General features: G+C 45.0%; 1 protein-coding gene across 4 annotated transcripts in view; it reads right to left on the bottom strand.

Annotated features, from left to right (window-relative positions):
• The window catches only part of SPPL3 (signal peptide peptidase like 3), a 109,249-nt gene extending 92,061 nt beyond the window's left edge, over positions 1–17,188 (bottom strand). For 2 of the 4 annotated variants that reach the window (XR_006416111.1, XM_044444421.1), the window contains exon 1: positions 17,009–17,188. Coding sequence is in view for 2 of the 4 variants with exons in the window: in XM_044444421.1 (XP_044300356.1) it covers positions 17,009–17,031 (23 nt within the window). In the remaining 2 variants the exon portion in view is untranslated. Of the gene's footprint in view, positions 1–16,659; positions 16,780–17,008 lie in introns of those variants that run through there. The other 2 variants (XM_044444419.1, XM_044444420.1) reach the window with 2 other exon arrangements.
• Positions 17,189–17,713: the final 525 nt, after the last annotated feature.

The raw sequence follows: 17,713 nt of genomic DNA, 5'->3' as shown, positions 1-17,713 counted from the left end.
CAGAACAGATTAACCTTATTTACATTGAACCTTATGGGGATATTTGATTGGTTCACAACCAATTCAGGTAGCGACCAGCGTTGTGGAATGGATTAAGTTTGTGAACCAAGGTACAACTGTACTAGCACTCTGAATTGGACCCAAACTTCAATCAGCAGCCAGTGTGCCTGGAAAAAGACTAGGATAATCTGTTCTCAGGAGCCAGTCCCATTGACAATCTTGCTGCCATTTTGGATCAGTTGACATTTTCAGACCATTTTCAAAAGCAGCCCCACAAACGGCACATTGCAGTAATCCAAAGGAGAGGTTACCAGAGCATGGATAACTGTAGCTAGGCTCTCTCTGTCCAAATAGAGTCATAGCTGGTAAATCAGATTAAACTAATAGTTCAACACCATATAGTCTACTTGTGGCTGAACTGACAACTCTGGATCTAACAGTATCCCACACTACAAACACTGCCCTTCAGGGAGAGTGCATCCCTATCCAGAACAGACTGACTATCACCCTACTGGGCATATGAACCACCAACTAGCAGCACTGCCAACTTGTCTGGACTGAGTTGCAGTTTGTTGGCCCTCATCCAATCTATTACCATGCTCAAATACCGATTCAGAGTGGCCACTGCCTCACCTGGGTTTGATGAAAAAGGCAGAGCTGAGTGTCATCCACATATTGGTGATACCTCAGTCCATGCCTCTGGATAACCTCCCCCAGCAGTTTCAGGCAAATGCCAAATAGACTCTTGCGGTACCCAATGGCATAACTGCCATGCAACAGAGCAATAATCCCCCAGAACCACCTTCTTGAATCAGCTGGTCAAGGAGAAGTGGAACCACTACAATGCAATGTCTCTCACTCCTAGCCAAGCCAGCCTATCCAGAAAGATACCAGGGTCCATGGTATAAAAAGTCACTGGGAGAGCCAGGAATATCAGCAGGGTCACACTCCTGCTGTCTTTGAAATAGCTGGGCCTTGAGAAGAGAAGACTGAGAGAAAGTATGATAGCACTTTTCAAATACTTGAAAGGCTGTCACACAGAAGAGGGCTGCGATTCTTCTCAATCATCCCAGAGTGCAAGATGGAATAATGGGTTTAAGTTACAGGAAGCCAGATTCCGATATCAGGAAAGATGTACCTGACTATACATGCTGTTACAGCAGTATGACAATGGAACCAATTACCTACAGAGGTGGTGACCTCTCCCATATTAGAGGCATTCAAGATGCTACTGGACAGGATGAGAAGGATGCTACTGAGAAGGATGCTTTAGTCCTGCACTGTTCAACCAATGGCCCTCTTAGGCCCTTCCGAATCTATTATTCTATGTAACTGGAAGCAGAAAATGAAGAAGCTGCATTCTTACTGCCAAAACAAGACTGGGGTGGACTGCAGTAGTGACAAGGAACTATTAATGTAAAAAATCAAGCTAATTCCAAGAAAGATTGTTAACAGAAACGTAGTGCCAAAAGACAACTAAAATAAAAATCCTGAGGCATTTAAAGTCAACATAAAGAAAAGATTTGCATTACTCAATTTAACTGACCATGGGCCAGAAGAAATGTGGCCTGAAACCAAAGGCATTATTGAGAAAGAATGCCAAAAGACAATTCCTGTAGCAAAAAGAAAGAAAAAGCCTATATGCATGATAAAAGATACACAATTGCCAAGAACAGGCAAGAAGCAAAAACAAACCCTGACAGAAACAGTGTCAGAATACTCAAATCAACTTTTCAGTGACAATCAAATAGACAAACAGAACTATATCAATGGCCACTGCAAAGAAACAGAACAACAAATGAGGTAAAACAAGAGGCCTCTTGTATAAGAGGTAAGAAATCAAAGGAAAATTTAAACCTAGATTAAGAATGAAAAAAAGACAAACAAGGGAACATACTATCTGGCACAAGAAAATAAAAAGAAGGTGGAAATAGAGAAGAACTGTACAAAAGAGATGAAAGGATGACAGACTCCTTCAAAGAGAAATCCCACGGGGAAAAAGCTCACAATATGAGAAAGTGAAGTGAAAGCTCCTCTGAAAGCACTTGAAAGAAATAATGCACCCTGAGTAGACAGGGTACCAATAGAAGTATTCCAAGCTACAGAGACTGAATTGGTCCATGCCCTACCAAGAGTATGCCAACAAATATGGAAAACAAAACAATGGCCCACAGATTGGAAATGTTTCATACACATCCCAATACCCAAGAAAGGAGATGCAAAACAAAAACTGCTGCAACCAGAAAACCATTGCATGAATTTCTCATGCAAGCAAAATGATGCTCAAAGTGTTACAACAAAGAATGTTATCATATATGGAGCAACAAATACCTGATTTTCAAGCTGGAGTCTGAAAAAGGAATAGGCATTCAGGATCATATTGCAAATGTACGTTGGTTACTGGAGCACACCAAAGAATTTCAGAAGAACCTGGATCATGAGAAGCTTCTTGAGAACAAGAAGCGACTGCAAGGACAGAATGGAGAAATAGAATGGTGTTCTATAGAGAAAGCATCATTTTATTTTTATTTATTTATTTTTCAATTTATATCCTGCCTTTTTCCTACAAAGGGCTCAAGGCAGCTTACATCATTCTCCTCCATTTTATCCCCACAACAACAACCCTGTGAGGTAGGTTGGGCTGAGAGTCTGTGACTGGCCCAAAGTCACCCAGTTGGCTCCATGGCCAAGCAGGGACTAGAATCCAGATCGTCTGAGTCCCAGTCCCGTGCTCTTAACCACTACGCCACACTTTTATCTCCCTGTCTATTCAACCTGTATGCAGTACATATAATAGGAAAAGCTGGATTAGGATCAGGGAAAGAGTGAAAAGTGACAGAAGACACATACATAATTTACAATATGCAGATAATACCATACTACTGGCAGAAAGCAGCAATAAACTGAAACAACTTCAGATGAAACAAGAAAATGCAAAGGCAGGATGGCAGTTGAACATTCAGGAAACAAAAAGCATGACTACAGAGGAATTACAGAATTTTACCGTCAACAATGACATCAATATGGTGAAAGATGTTTTATACCTTGATTAAATTACAAGTATTAATTCAAAGGGAGACTGCAGCTAAAAAATTTGAAGCGGACTGAGACACAGATGGGCAACAATGAAGGAATTAGAAAAAATCATTAAATGGAAGAATGTTTCACTGGAGATCAAGGCCAAAATCGTTCACACAATTGTATTCCTGAAACCTTTTATGGTGTGAAAGCTGCACAATGAAGAAAGGTGACAGGAAGAAAATTGATGTGCTTGAAACATGGTGCTGGAGGAGAGCTTTAAGGATACCCTGGACTGACAGAAAGCCAAATGAGTGGATCCTGGACCAAATTCAGCCAGAAATTTCCCTAAAAGCAAAAATGAAAAAACCAAGGCTGTCACAATAAGGGCACATCATGAGAAGACAAGACTCACTGGAGAAGAGTGAGGGAAAGTCAAAGGCAGAAAAAGGAAAGGAAGAGTAAATAGGAAATGGATTGATTCCATGAAGGAAACCAGAGCATTATTCTTAGAACAGCTAACCAGAATATCATGGAGGGCTTGCATTGACAGGGTTGCCATAAGCTAGAGATGATTTTACAACATTTAACAACAGTGTTCTTAAAGCAGCTTTCTCCAACTTGGTGCCTTCCAGGTGATTTAGCATATGATGTCCAATATTCCCGACCATACAAAATGCTACCTGAGGCTGACAATTAAGGTTCAAACTATATGAAGGGCTCCAAGCTGAGGAAACAACAAAGTGATTTAAGGCTGGCAAAGAATCCTAAAAAGGTTACTTTCTTGTAACTGATGTTCTTCAAATGGTCATCTGTGCAGTCACACATATGGAGTCTGCACCTGTGCAGTGCCTACATTTGAGAAGATTTTCCTAACTAAACCCAGTATTTTTGGTGGGAGACCTGCCCCCTTCCCTGAGTATAATGGGGGGGGGGGGGCTGCCACCATTTTCCCTAGTTCAAAACGAGACCATTGTTTTGACCTTGGAACCAGGGATTGGGCCAGAGGACTGCCTGATTTGTTTGAAATAGCATGGAATTGTGAGAGCGAGGGAAAGGAACTATGCTGGAGTCCTGGGTAAGTCACCAATACTGACATGCGGCTAGTGGATGGGTTGTGTGAATGCACAAATGACCACTTGAAGAACATCAGTTACAGGAAAGTAACCTTACTTTCTTCGTGGTCTCTGTTCATCACACATACATCACCTGTATTTGTACAGATCGATTTGTAAGGTGCACAATTTGCTTGCTCTCTGGACTGAAGTGACTGCCACTAGGAGGGCAACCTTCCAAGAAAGGGTCTGCAGTGGTTCAAATGGCACTTTTGTTAAAGCCTTCAGTAGGACAGTTAGGCTCCAGCTCAGCATGACTGGCTGGACTGGTAGGGCTGTATAAGCCCTTTAGAAACTGCTGAAATAGAGGATGAGAAAACATGGAGGAAATGTCAAATGAACCACATACTGATGAGAAGACGGACAAGTACACCTTGACAGATGAAGTTTCAGTCCTTTGACATGGAGAGTATGAAGGAAGGCCAGGATTTTGTTGATCGACACTTGGAACAGACCAAAGAACAGTTCTTGAACATTGGCTTTGAATGAGCTCCATCTTGCTGAATGTGAGTGCCTTATGCTGGTTATAGTGCTGCCTGAAGTACTAATGGTATCTGAGGATCACGTTCAATCCACAGCACTACCCAATGATGCTCCAGGCCATCACATGAAGTGTCCTCACACAGGATGCAGAATGTTGCCCCAATTCTGTGAAATACCGTTCAGGCTGTTCAGCAGGCGGAGAAAGGTGTGGTTCAAGAGTTGGGGCAAGTGTGCAAACTAAGGTTGTCTGGGCCACTATGGGGTTGCTAGAAGGCAATCCATTTTTCCTGTTGGATTTTGCCAAGTATTCTGGTGACCAGTGGGAATGCAGGGAAGATAGAAGAGGAGCTCTTCTCAATGGGAGGAGAAAAGCATCACAAAGTTTAGTTCTGGCTGACCCCAAGAAGGTCTCACATGCCATGTCGCAAACAGAACCACAGACAGTTTCCCCCAGGCTGTGAAGATGTTCTGCCAAACATCTTGAAGGAGTTCCCACTTATGAGTCTTGTGGAGTCTTCTGCTGAGCGCATCCACTATGCCATACCATAGCGGCTATGGTATTCCAGGTGCCAGCTAAGTGGGTAGTAATCAGTGAAATGTCCCTTTGAATGCACCAATCCCATATGAGGCAAGACAGTGTGGCCGACTTGGTGCCACCTTGTTTAAATAATTATTTTAAAAACTGTAGTGTTGTCCAAAGCTATTTGCATGTGTCTACCTTCAAGAAAACACTGGAAAGAAATTAAGACCATCTGGACCATCAGAAGCTTGAGATAGCTGATGTGTTTTCTCTGGTCCCATTCGGTCCATAGACTTTGTGTTTTGTAGTTCTTACAGTGAGCTCCCCAGCCCAGGAATGATGCATCCATTATGATCAGGGAAAAATCCAATGGCATGAAGGTGACTCCACTGGTTAGGCTCCTTTCATTGGTTCACCATTACAGACTTGTTCTTACTTAATGGGGGAGCAGTAAGATTTTCCATGTTGAGTCATGGTGTGGCCAAGATGTCTGGATGAACCACAGCTGAAGTGGTCACATGCATATTGGACTACTGGCAAATTGGAGTACTGGTACTGTGGAAGCCATATGCTCTAGCATTTGCTGTATTCTCTGAACAGTTGCTGTTGGTTCAGATTGGAGGCGGAGGGCTGCTTTGATGAGTTTGTGTATGCGGCAGGTAGGCACATGCTAGGATGGAGTCCAACCGAGCTCCAATGTAAAGGACTGGAAATGAATAAAGACAGATTTTTCATTATTAATACAGAGTCCCAGTTTATTGAGTAGGTTGCATGTCTTCTGTATGGACCACAGTAGGTCCTCCAGGGACGGTGTGCCTAGCAGCCAATACTCTAAATAAGGGAAGATTTGGACATCCTACAATCTTAGATGGGCACAGATGACTGCCATACTTTTGTAAATACCCTTGGGGCTGTAGAAAATCCCAAAGGTAGGAATCAAAACTCATAGGGTGCGGAACCAATCAGAAAGCTGAAGAAGTGGCAGTAGGCTGGGTGGATAGAGATGCAGAAATACACCTCTTTTAAGTGTTGTGAACCAGTCCCCTCGGCAGAGCAAGGGAGAATGTTTTGTAGAGAGATCATTCAAAACTGTTTATTGGGAATAAAGTAGTTGATATCCCATAGATCTAGGATGAGATGAAGACTGCCATCTTTCTTCAGGATGGCAGAATATCTTGAATAGAAACCATAATGTAGATTGGATGTGCGGATGGGATGGATGGCAATAAGGTTTTAACTTTTTCAGTCCTCAGACTGAATTGGTGCCAAGGGTGATGGACTGGTCTGCTCTAGGAGTTAACGGAGTCTTCTCTCAGTGTCCAGCTTTTTCTTGGCAAACTATTGGAAGCACCTCTTGACAGCACATCTTGGCAGCACTGGCTTGGCCAACTGCTGTTGCTGTTGGTGCATATGGATGCTGAGCTGGCACTATGATAGGGTTGGCAGGGTGCCAATGGGCCCCATAGCCACTTAGATATTCTAGGTGGTTGTAAGGGTTCAAAGCCCATTCATCTGGCTGTTGCTTGCACTTTCTGGAGAGCATCAAGTTTTGCATCAGCCCTCGAACTGAAGAGACCTTCCCCGTCAAAGGGCATGTCTTCAATGTGGGACTGTACTTCTTGAGATAGGCTTACTGATCAAAGCCAAGCATGTCTCCAAATAACCACAGCACTGACAAGTGCCCTGGAGTTGCAGTTGATGCGGTAACAAGCGGTGTTAATCTGTTGCTTGGACAACTGAAGTGCTTCTGCTTGGAATACCCTAGCAAGTTCTAGTTTCGTTCTTGGAAAAACTTAGCTAAGGCATACTCTTTTTTTGGCCAAAGGAAGACCTTGTATCTCCCCATGGTCACCTCACAGTCTGAAATATGAAGACCCAGTCCCATCGCCACATCGCCTCCTCACTACCGCCTCCAGGTGGCACCCCCCTCCATGTGCCCGTGTGAGGCACTTGCATTGTGACTGTTCCTGAGCCAACTCCACAATGACTGAGTTTGGTTGCAGATGGTATAGAAGAAATGGGATGGCCCCTTCCTGAACCTTGTACAGGCTCTCTAAGCAATGGGGTGTCAAATGTAGCTGGGTCGGGGTCTGCCAGGGCTCCCTCATAGAAACACAGAAACAGAGTGAGTCGGAAGGGGCCTCCCAGGCCATCCAGTCTGACCCCCGGCTCCAGCCCACTCCACTCACGACATGTCCACTATGTGCATGTCCAGCCTATCTTTAAACACCCTCACCCATGGGACCTCAGCCACCTCCCAGGGAAGCCCATTCCATACCCTCAGGATCCTAACTGTCAGAAGTGCTTCCTGGCATCTAAATGGAACCTTGGCTCCCTGAGCTTCGCTCCGTTGGAGCGCGTCCTGTCCCCCTCTGCAGGGGAGAACAGGTCTCTACCCATCTCCGTGTGACATCCCCTCACATACCTGTATGTCGCCAACAGATCCCCTCGAAGTCTCCTCCAGGCTGAAGAGACCCAGTTCCCTCAGTCTCGCCTCATGCGGCATTCCCTGCAAACCAGCCACCAACCTTGTGGTCCTACGCTGCACTGACTCTAACCTGGCTATATCCTTACTGTAATGAGGGGCCCAAAACTGAGCACAATACTCCAGTTGCGGGTGCACCAGAGTCGTATAGAGCGGTAGTAATACCTCTCTTGATCTAGAAGCCACATTTCTGGCTATGCAACCTCATGGCCAGGAGGAATGTTCGTAAGAAGGGTACAGTCACTTGCAGAGTCCTCCATCTGGACAATGTCATGGTATTGGTTTAGTAGAATTGGTTTGGTCAGCTGCTGAGTTGCAAACCAAGAGACATTGCCATCTGAAGGAACTGTTCAGAGAACTTTCCCAGGTCTTCAGAGGGGGATCCTGGGTCTTGTGCTGACATGATGTCCTGCAGTAAAGTCAAGATTAGGTCATCATATGTTGGAAGCATGTCAGACTTGGAGGCATAGTCAGTCAGTTCAGATGAAGAACATCAGCTGGGTGGTGAGGAAGGCCACTGAGGTGGTGCAGTCTGTTGAGCAGGCATGGTTTCCTGGCAGCATTGAGCCAATGATGGTTTGACGGAGACAGATGCATGTGTTGGTGGCACTAGTGTCAATGCTTCCTGCAAGTGGGAAGAGGCTGGCGGCCTCAGGTAATAAGTTCCTGAAAGTCCCTGTTCCTAGGGGTACCCTGTATAGTAGTATTCCAGTAACATAGGTGGTGGTGGTGGTGGTGGTCCCCAGCACACTTCTTGGTCTCAGAACAATGTTAGGGCCTAAAGCACTCTGTTTGCAAACAGGAGGAGGCCGACAATGGTGCTGGTGAGGTGATCTCATAATGCACAAGCGGTTTTGGAGGAGTCAGTAGCTTTCTTCTATCCCTACATGATGTACCAACCAATTTGGTGAAAGATGTGATCTGGCTGGTTGGAGAATGGGGTGCTGTGCCCCATATCTCTCCTTTGGAGAAGGATGGTGCTACAACTGGCTTGGGGCATCCATCCAAATCTGTTGGTGCGACTGGAATAGGAACAGATGTGGCAAAGAAGGCACAGATCAGTTGCAGGGCAGATGTAGGAATGGTAGACAGGGCCACTGGCAGGAAAGGCAACTGGGCACATTCCACTGTGGTCGGAGAGCAGTGCCTGACCCGATTCATGGGCTTTGTTTTGCCTTTTGATGTAGGCTTTATTGGTTCCTCTGCCATTTTATGAACCCTTTCTCCCTCTTTTTGAGCCCTTTTGATTTTTAAGACACTGATGGAATAGCTGGTGGTGTTCTAGCAGCCACCAACACAGCATGGGGCCGGGCCTCTGTGCGGGATATAGAAAGGTGTTTCTGTGGGACTCCAGTGACAGTTTCCATCACCATCAGAGCCCAGGTTCACATTTCCATTTTTAAATGGCCTGCTCAGTTCTTCCTGACAATGCAGGCAGAAATCAACATGGTGCTCTTCACTAAGGAAAATTAGACACAAAGAGTACTCATCAGAGGATGAAATTTTGACATTGCAAGGAGCATACTTTCAGAATGCTGCCTTGAGACCCACTGAGAAGAAAAAGGTAAAAAAAAATAGTGGAGAAAGGAGTTGTTTTGGGGGGGGAAGTGAGGGCAAGGTGGGGGAAGAAGGGCATAGAAAGAAGGATTAGTTCAAGAAATCAGTTTGAGGTAGTTAGAGAAGAAGGTTCTAGAAGCTAAGTGTCTGAGGAGAGGCAAAGGTAAAAAACCCATGGTATTCAAAATGGCAGTCAAAACTAAACCGGGGGAAATGGTGGGAGTCCTGCCTATTTATACTAGGGGGAAGGGAACGGGTCTCTCACAGGTGCAGAGCCCATAAATACACAGAGATCACAAAGATGAATGTAAGTTCTGTTTCTTTTCCCCAAAACTGCTCAGCTTGCTTTGAAAATTGCTCTCCCCACACACACACACACACACACACACACACACACACACACGGTGTCAAAACTTCTAAAAATTTTACATTTCTCGTTTACCACTGGAGACCTTTGATTACACACATCTGGTCTGATGTGCCTTTTGTTGCAAAAACGTGATTATACTTTCAAGATAAAAATACTGAAGATGAATGAATACACTGTAGCTGAAGAAAAGAAAAATGCAAGAAAAGCAAGTGCTAAACTTTAAAACTAGAGTGTTAAATTTTCATCTTATTTGCCATTACGTATAGAATTGAACTATGTTGTATACTGTTACACAAATGAGTGAATGAAATTCAGATTCTTCCAAGCCATGTCTGACCACTGCCTCAATGCAAAAGCAATTAAAGCTTTATTAATATACAATTATTTAAATGCACTGGCCAGGGTGACTTCTTTTACATTGTTATTTATTTTATATTGTTAATTTTATATTGTTATTTTTGTATTTTATTGTATTTTATTGTGTTGTAAGCCGCCCCGAGGCTTCGGCAAGGGGCAGCATAGAAATGTTTTAATAAATAAATAAATAAAATTATAAATCCCAGCTAGCCCATATGATCAGGTTCTTTCAATATGCCTACACTAATGAAGAGTTGATTCTCCAGAAATTAAACATTCAGAGCCAGTTTTTAACATATTACATTAAAAACAGAACCTGAATAACTTTAGTTATTAAAAAAAAAAGATTCAAGGGGGTAAATGTTCAAGATATCTAAAGCATAAAACCAGTACTGTCTAATGTTATGAATAATCAGATTGATTCCATTGGACTGAATCACTGTTTATCTACATAAAAACTGTATCCCACTAAGCTAGTCTGTAAACTAATGCTTGCAGGAGTTTGCAAACAATTAAAAGCATAAAAATCAAATCAAGAAAATCGGTTTAATTAAAGCGGAAAAGAATATACCTAATAAACTCATTACAGTTAAGCCTCTTATGAGCACAACTATAGGCTACGAGAGCTACATCACACATCAATCAGCTTGGTTCAGAAACTACAGGATGCCACGGTTAGACACACGTACAGCCTGCATATGCCTCAGTCTCACATGCTCTCATCTCTGCTTCCCTCTTCTCCATGACAGCAAAGCAGATTGAATGTATCTGGTTTTGGTTTTAAATTAACTACATTTAGTTCCCTGTGATATAGGATCTCAAGAAACTATAGTTTGCTTAATTCTGTCTTGGCAAAACTACAACTCTCAATGCAATTGCTTTGGCAGTGGCATAGACTAAGCGAGGGCAGCTTTGCAGTCTTGTAACTCTACCCACTTTTGGCCCTGTCACCACTCAACTGACTTTTCTGTAGGTCAATAGCTCTGTATAGGAAAAAAGGTTTCTTTCAAACTATACCTACCAAGAGACCAAAATTAAATTTGATACAAAGACTAAGCTAAGATGAAATTTGTTCCTGTGTTTTTCATACTACCTCTCGCTTGAACAAACCACAGTTTCCTAAATTCAGAAGTTAAAAGGAACTGTGATTACTTTACTACCACATGTAATAGTTTCAATCTCCTCCTCTGGCACACAAAAGAGGAGAGTTGATGCTCATGCAAGTTACTGCACAGAACAAAAAACCATTTCCATTACGTTCGGACCAAAGCAAAGGATTACACACAACACAACACAACACACACACCATAACATCTGAACTGGTTATGTAGCTTTATTTCATCATATGCAGAAGCAAGAAGCAGCTCATACCAGCCATGGCTCTATGGCAAGAGAGACCTGAGCAGATGTTTTGAACAGAATGATATACACCTTAAATCTAAAATGCAAAATGACTCTGCTAAGGCAAGACCACCATTTAAACTAAACATTACTTACACAGAGATTAGCTCTTTTAAAAAGAGAGCATATGAACACTGAATTTTGGTCAATTGGTAAATGTCCCAGAAACTTGACAAAATTCCTCTCCCTATATATTACTGAGATGTCAAGGGGCTAGAGAAACACAGATTATTAGAACTGGAAAGGACTTATAAGGCAATCAAGTACAACCCCCTACTCCATGCAGGTCTCCACCTTATGGCATCCACTGACAAAGGACTGCATCTTGAAAGTCTCTAATGAGGGACAGCCACAACTTTCCTAAGTCATTGTTTTCATTGCGGTACGGCTCTAACTCTCAGGAAGTTTTTCCTGATGTCCAGTCATAATCTGTCCTCCTATAACTTAAGTCCATTATTTTGTGTCCTGCACTCTGGGATCATTAAGAGGAGATCCTGGTCCTCCTCAGTGTGGCATCCTTTCAGGCACTTGAAAAGTCCAATCAGTTCTCTCCGTCAATCTCTTTTTAATGCTAAACATGTCCAGTTCTTCCACAGGGCTTTGTTGCCAGACCCCTGATTATCCTTGTCACTCTCCTCTGAACTCCCTCCCACTTGTCTACATCCTTCTTTAAGTGTGGTACCCAGAACTGGGGACAATACTCAAGCTGGAGCCAACTAGTGCCAAATGAATGGGAACTAGTACTGCTCATTATCTGGAAGTTAAACTTCTGTTAATGCAGCCCAAAACAACATTTACTTTTTTTTTGCAGTCACATCCCACTGTTGGCTCATATTCAGCTTCTAATCTACAATTCCAAGGTACTTCTCCTTTGTAGTATTGTTGAGCAAAAGGAGCCCATTGCTGGGTCTCTCCTCTTCACCCCATTGAGAAGAGCTATACACAGTTTAACATGCAATGGAGGACTTTCTCTGCTGTGCAATCCTGCTTAGAGAAGACCCTCAACTTGGAGGCAAAATGGGTAAGACCTGGGTCATTTTGGTGCCAAGACAAAGGCTGGGCTTTGAGATGCATTCAGGTGTACCCGCAAGCTACAAATCTGCTCCTTCAAGAGGAATGTAACCACACCTAGAACTGGTTGAATTCCCCCATCCAGTCAAACTCCCCACTGACAGCATCTTAGTCTTATCTGAACTGAACTTCAGTTGGCTTGCCATCATTCATTCCACTGTCACAGCCAGACACTACTTTAGCACATCCACAGTCTCACCTGCTAAAGATAAAAATGAAAAGCAGAGTTGCATGCCATTGATGTATCACTAGCAATGTACTCCAAAACTCTGGAAGGCCCCACTCAGAGGTTTCATGTAGATGTTGAATGGCATAGGGAATAAGACTGACAGAAGACTGAATGGAAACAGTCCAATATTGTTTCTTTGCCACTCTCACTACCTCCAGATAAATTTATTTTATTTATTTATTTAGAAAATTTCTATGCCGCCCCATTCGCCAAAGCCTCCGGGCGACTCACAAATAAATCAATTAAAATACTATAAATTAACAATATAAAACAAGTTAACAAGATAAAACTCAGCTACAGGCACATAACAAGGTTTGATTGGACTCACACTATCCCTTATTTTATCACTCTGAGCTCTTGGGTACCCCACAGAACTGTATGAACTCTACCAGAGAAAGGCCGCTCTCAGGCAATTGTGTCAACTGCTTGGGTCATCTCTGTATTCCATAGACTTGACAGGGATTTGTCAAAACCACCAGCCATATCAGCCAGAAAATCCCCCAGAACCCTCTGAAAGCCATCCAGATGAGTCCTGCACCCTGTAGAGAGGGAAAGCTGTCTTTAGTCTAAATCTCAGCAAGCAGTGATGTGACCACAACAAAAGACTGATTCTCCCACCTTCAGATTGCTATCCCAATGCCTGGCTGAAGGAACCAAATCTAGGATAGGCCCTGTTACATGTGCTGGACCAATGCCTTGTCGGTATAGTCCCATGGTTGTCATGGAGACCATGAAACCCTGCGGTGCCCAAATAAGGTGCCCCTGCCATGGAAGTTAAGATCCCTCAAGACCAGCAGCCTGGGAAAATTTAACACCACAGCCAAGATTACCTCTGTCAGCTCAGGCAGGGAGAGTGTTGGGTCATGGGTTGGATGGTACACCAACAGAATCCCCAATCAGTCTTGCAAACACTGTAGACTAAGACTAGGAATCAGGTGGACAGGAAGCCTGAAGAGAGAAAAAGAATTCCTACAGACCATGGCAATGCCTTGTTCACTGGCCTCCAAGTCTTCCTTGATTCTGGAAGGGAGAGCTGGGAAAAGCTAACTCCCTCTTGTTCACTCTGCCAGATCATGATTATACACACCGAATTGGTTGCCTAATGCGTTACTAAGTCATGGATGAGGGAGGTCTTATCGTGCAGCCATCTGGCATTTAAACACATCATTCAGAGGCCCAAGAGCAGACCGATAGGACAACCATCAATCTATGGTTACGAGGGTCCACACAGTGGTTACCTTGGGCTGTGTTCCTTCTACCTGGCGAGTCCTCCACCCAATGTCAGATCTCCCTCTACCCCTCAATATTTGAATTGCTCCCATCAGGATCCCACACTTGGCCCTATCCCCTCCCTCTGCTGCACACATGTATGTGACCTTTGAAGAGGCATAAGGTCAACAAAGTTAGGGGGAGACCCTAACTTTGCATCCTCCACAAAGCAACTCCTCTCAAAAGGGCACCCTGCTTTGGTTTCATCCACTTTGGGGTTGTCACTGCTCTGGGCCAGCAGACACAGTCCTGGGTAGAGACCTGTTCTCCCCTGCAGGGGAGGGCAGGACGTGATCCAGTGAAGCAAAGTTCAGGGAACCAAGGTTCCATTTAGATGCCAGGAAGTACTTCCTGACAATTAGGACCCCAAGGGTATGGAATGGGCTTCCATGGGAGCTGGTTGAGGCCCCATCGGTGAGGGTGTTCAAAGTTAGGCTGGACATGGTGGGTATGTCGTGAGCGGAGCCGGCTGGAGCCAGGGGTCAGACTAGATGGCCCGGGAGACCCCTTCTGACTCACTCTGTTTCTGTGTTTAAAATGTTTTTGTTATTTTACCCCATCTGGAGATCACCTGAGAGTTAGAATTATTTTAATAAATTAAATTGATGTTCATGATTACCAAGGAAAAGGTAAAATATCTCCTCCATAAAGCAGCAAGATCAGAGATGTCTGCAAAACATCATTAGCTGATCAACATTAAAATGCAAGAAATAAAGCTACACGTTTGGACATAATAAACAGTACAAGTCAGAAGCTTCAATGCTATATGTGCATTAACATGTTGTATCTTCAAGTTAACTGTTATCACATCATGGCACAAACCAAAAGCGTCTATTCCATCTTTGACCAGTGAAGAAAATCCTTCACCAGCATTATCCACAAACACCGTAAGATACTTCCTCCTGACTTGCAAGAAACGCAGTAGTTTCAAAAGACACTGAATGAAATTCATTGTTAATGAGCCATTTGAAGCAGTAGTTTCTCTACCCAAGTCATTACATTGGTTCTGTATTATAGCTCAAATCAGAATTTCTCCCTATTTCTTGGATCCAGGAGCTTTGAACTTTGCAATCCAAAGCATGACCTAGAAGTCAATTCCCACAGAACTCAGGCTTATTTCTAAGTAAATAAGTTTAAGGCTTTATTACAGTACTGTAAAAACGAACCTAAAATGGTAAGTTCATAAAGAAGTTTTTCTTTTGCACAAATTAAGAATGTCTGTGAAGCTGAAATGATCTGACAAAAGAGATACATGTCAACTCTACTGCAGTTGATTGTGACTTCATTATACTTAAGTATTCTTTTTGGAGGAAGTGTGCTGTGTGTAACTATCCCATTCTTGAGCTCTTAAAGCAGCTGTTTGGCCATAGATGGAAAAAGAACTAGGTGAACCTTTAGTTAGCAGAGAGGCTAAGAAAATGGGCTATAAACTATCTAGTTGAGAATTCACAGCCACAACTCACTCTATCCAGCAATAAGGAAGCCTCAAAAGCCCAAATTCCAAACCTGATTTTCTATTTATGCTGACAGCTTCCAATCATCTTTCAATACCAAACTCAGCATACTAAGTAGTTGCAAAAATCAACAAAGTGACAACACAAAAAAAGTCACTATATAGATAATTCATTCAACCAGTGAAGGTAATTCTTGTTTTTTATCAACAAACGAGTGTGACTGCAATCTAAGTACCCATGCTTACAAGCAGTACTGCAATTTGTGGAATTACTTCTCAAGTAAATACAGTTAAGTTGTGATTGTATACATGGCTACACAGAACTAAGTCCCACTCCCACTGTGGGACTTACTCCTAATATGGGAAAGACTGGAACGCTTTTTCCCAGCACTCTATCACAGTAGGCATGCTCAACTGACCAAACCTGCAAGGAGCATGTATGTCTCGAAATAAAGTAAAACTGGTGAATGTACCCGGCCATTGGGAAGAAGCCTCTGCATCTCTGCACTGGACTGAGGTGTGAAAAAGTCTCTCTTTCTACTCCCTCATGTACATTTGTGCCCAAGATGTCCTTATTAAATACCAAAACAAGCTGTTGATGGCAATACATATCACACCATACAGACACCTATCTCAATCCAATTCAGCCTTTGAAGTGGTGAAAGACAATTTCCACATCTGGAATTTGGTGATACCTTAAACCCCAAATAATTTATTGTGGTGTGAACTTCTGTGCAAGACCCTAGGGCCTATTACTTCATCGGAGGCTGTGACAATGATAAAGTAATATACAAACAGACTTCTAGATCCAGTTGAAAGAATCCTACTTGTTAAGATGAAAAAAATGTATCAACACAACACATGCTATTTATCTCACATACCTGACCTAGTAAATTTTTCTGCACTTAAGTCACACAATGGTCTGCAAGCTTTCTAGGAACCAAAAGCATATTGTTTTGTGGTTAACATGGCAACCCTTCCAGAACTTCTGAGAAAGTTGAAAGAACACTCCATCCTTGAGCTACATCTGCTACTTAAAACAAGGGAAGTAACAATATAAAATTGAGATGACAGCCAGGCTGCCTGTCAACCAACTTGTTCAATTCAGCAGGCTAGCAGAGAAGGGCAGGCTCTCCCTGCAATGTTGCTGAAGTCCAAGACACCAGGGCAGGCCAACATCACTGAAATCAACCAGCGCAACAGGTTGCTGCAGCAGCTGCGGGGGAGGGGCAGACGCCGGCATCGGTTTAGCCGTTGTGTAAACCTGCGAGCACACGAATGCTGCCTCTCCTACTGACTGCTGAGACACATAAGTAGGTCAGGCCAGTTACCTGTCAACTTTTCAACCTTCCCTTGGATTGGATCCCTGTTAGCCTGGCTTAAGCCCCATTCATTCCCGGGGGCCTACTCAGTGGAAGCATAACACGGACAACAGCCTTGCCCCGCGCCTTTAGCAGCAGCTCCAAACTCCGGGGCCGGCCGTGCAGCTGCACGCTGCAGAAATGCACAACAGCGGAGCGGGCCGGGCCGGGCCGAGCGGGCCTGCTCGTAAGCGGATCCACGGGAAGCCATCGCCGGCGCGGCCACCCCAGGCGCCCCAGGGGAGGCGGCGGCGGCGAGGACGGGCAGCCTCTGGAGCCCCCTCAACACCCGCGCCCGCGAGGCCGGGAGGCGGCTCACCAGGAATAGGTCTGCTCCGCCATGGCGCCGGCGCCGGCCACTCCTCCTGCCCGCCGTCGTCGTCGTCGTGGCTCCCTGCGCTCTTCGGGACTCAGCAGCGGCCCCGCGGAGGCTCCCGGCCCAACATGGCGGCGGCGGCGGCGAGGAAGGGGGCGCCCTCCCGGTTGGAAAAGGCTGCTGAGGCGGAGGCGGCGGCGACGCCTCAGCGGCAGCGGCGCCGCAGCAGCAGGGCCGCGCTCCAGCGCCGGCGGGCGGGCCTCATCCCCGACGGGGTGGCGGCGGGCCGAGCGCTGAGGGGAGCCGGGGCGGGCGGCGAACTCCGAAGGCGAGGCCGCTCGCTCTCGCGCGGGCGGGGAGGGAGCGCGGGAGGGAGCGCGGGGAGGGGAAGGACGCGCGGGGCGGGGCTTAGGCCCTCCGTCGCTCGCGCACAGCTGCGCGAGCCAGCGCCTAGGTCACGTGCCCACAACAGCCTCACGTGCTGCGGCGCAGCCGCGTTCCGCACAAGCCTTTGTGCGGAGTTTCTGTCGGAGTTTTAGGGGGCCCCCCGGAGCGTGCGGAACAGGGAGGTGTGAGTCGCACCGCTATGGCGCGTGCGTCGCCGCAGCGGCCCCCGGATCCTTGAGGAGTGCTGCGCACGCGGAGACCCCTGATCGTTGCCAGGATCATCTGTTTGCGAAAGAATGAGCATTTTTGTATTGGAATGTG

This window comes from Varanus komodoensis, unplaced genomic scaffold, assembly GCF_004798865.1.
Source record: "Varanus komodoensis strain SLA01 unplaced genomic scaffold, ASM479886v1 scaffold44_3, whole genome shotgun sequence".
NCBI classification, from domain to species: Eukaryota; Metazoa; Chordata; class Lepidosauria; order Squamata; family Varanidae; genus Varanus; species Varanus komodoensis.
Note: the sequence above shows the minus strand (reverse complement) of the source record. Positions and strands in the feature narration are given on the sequence as shown.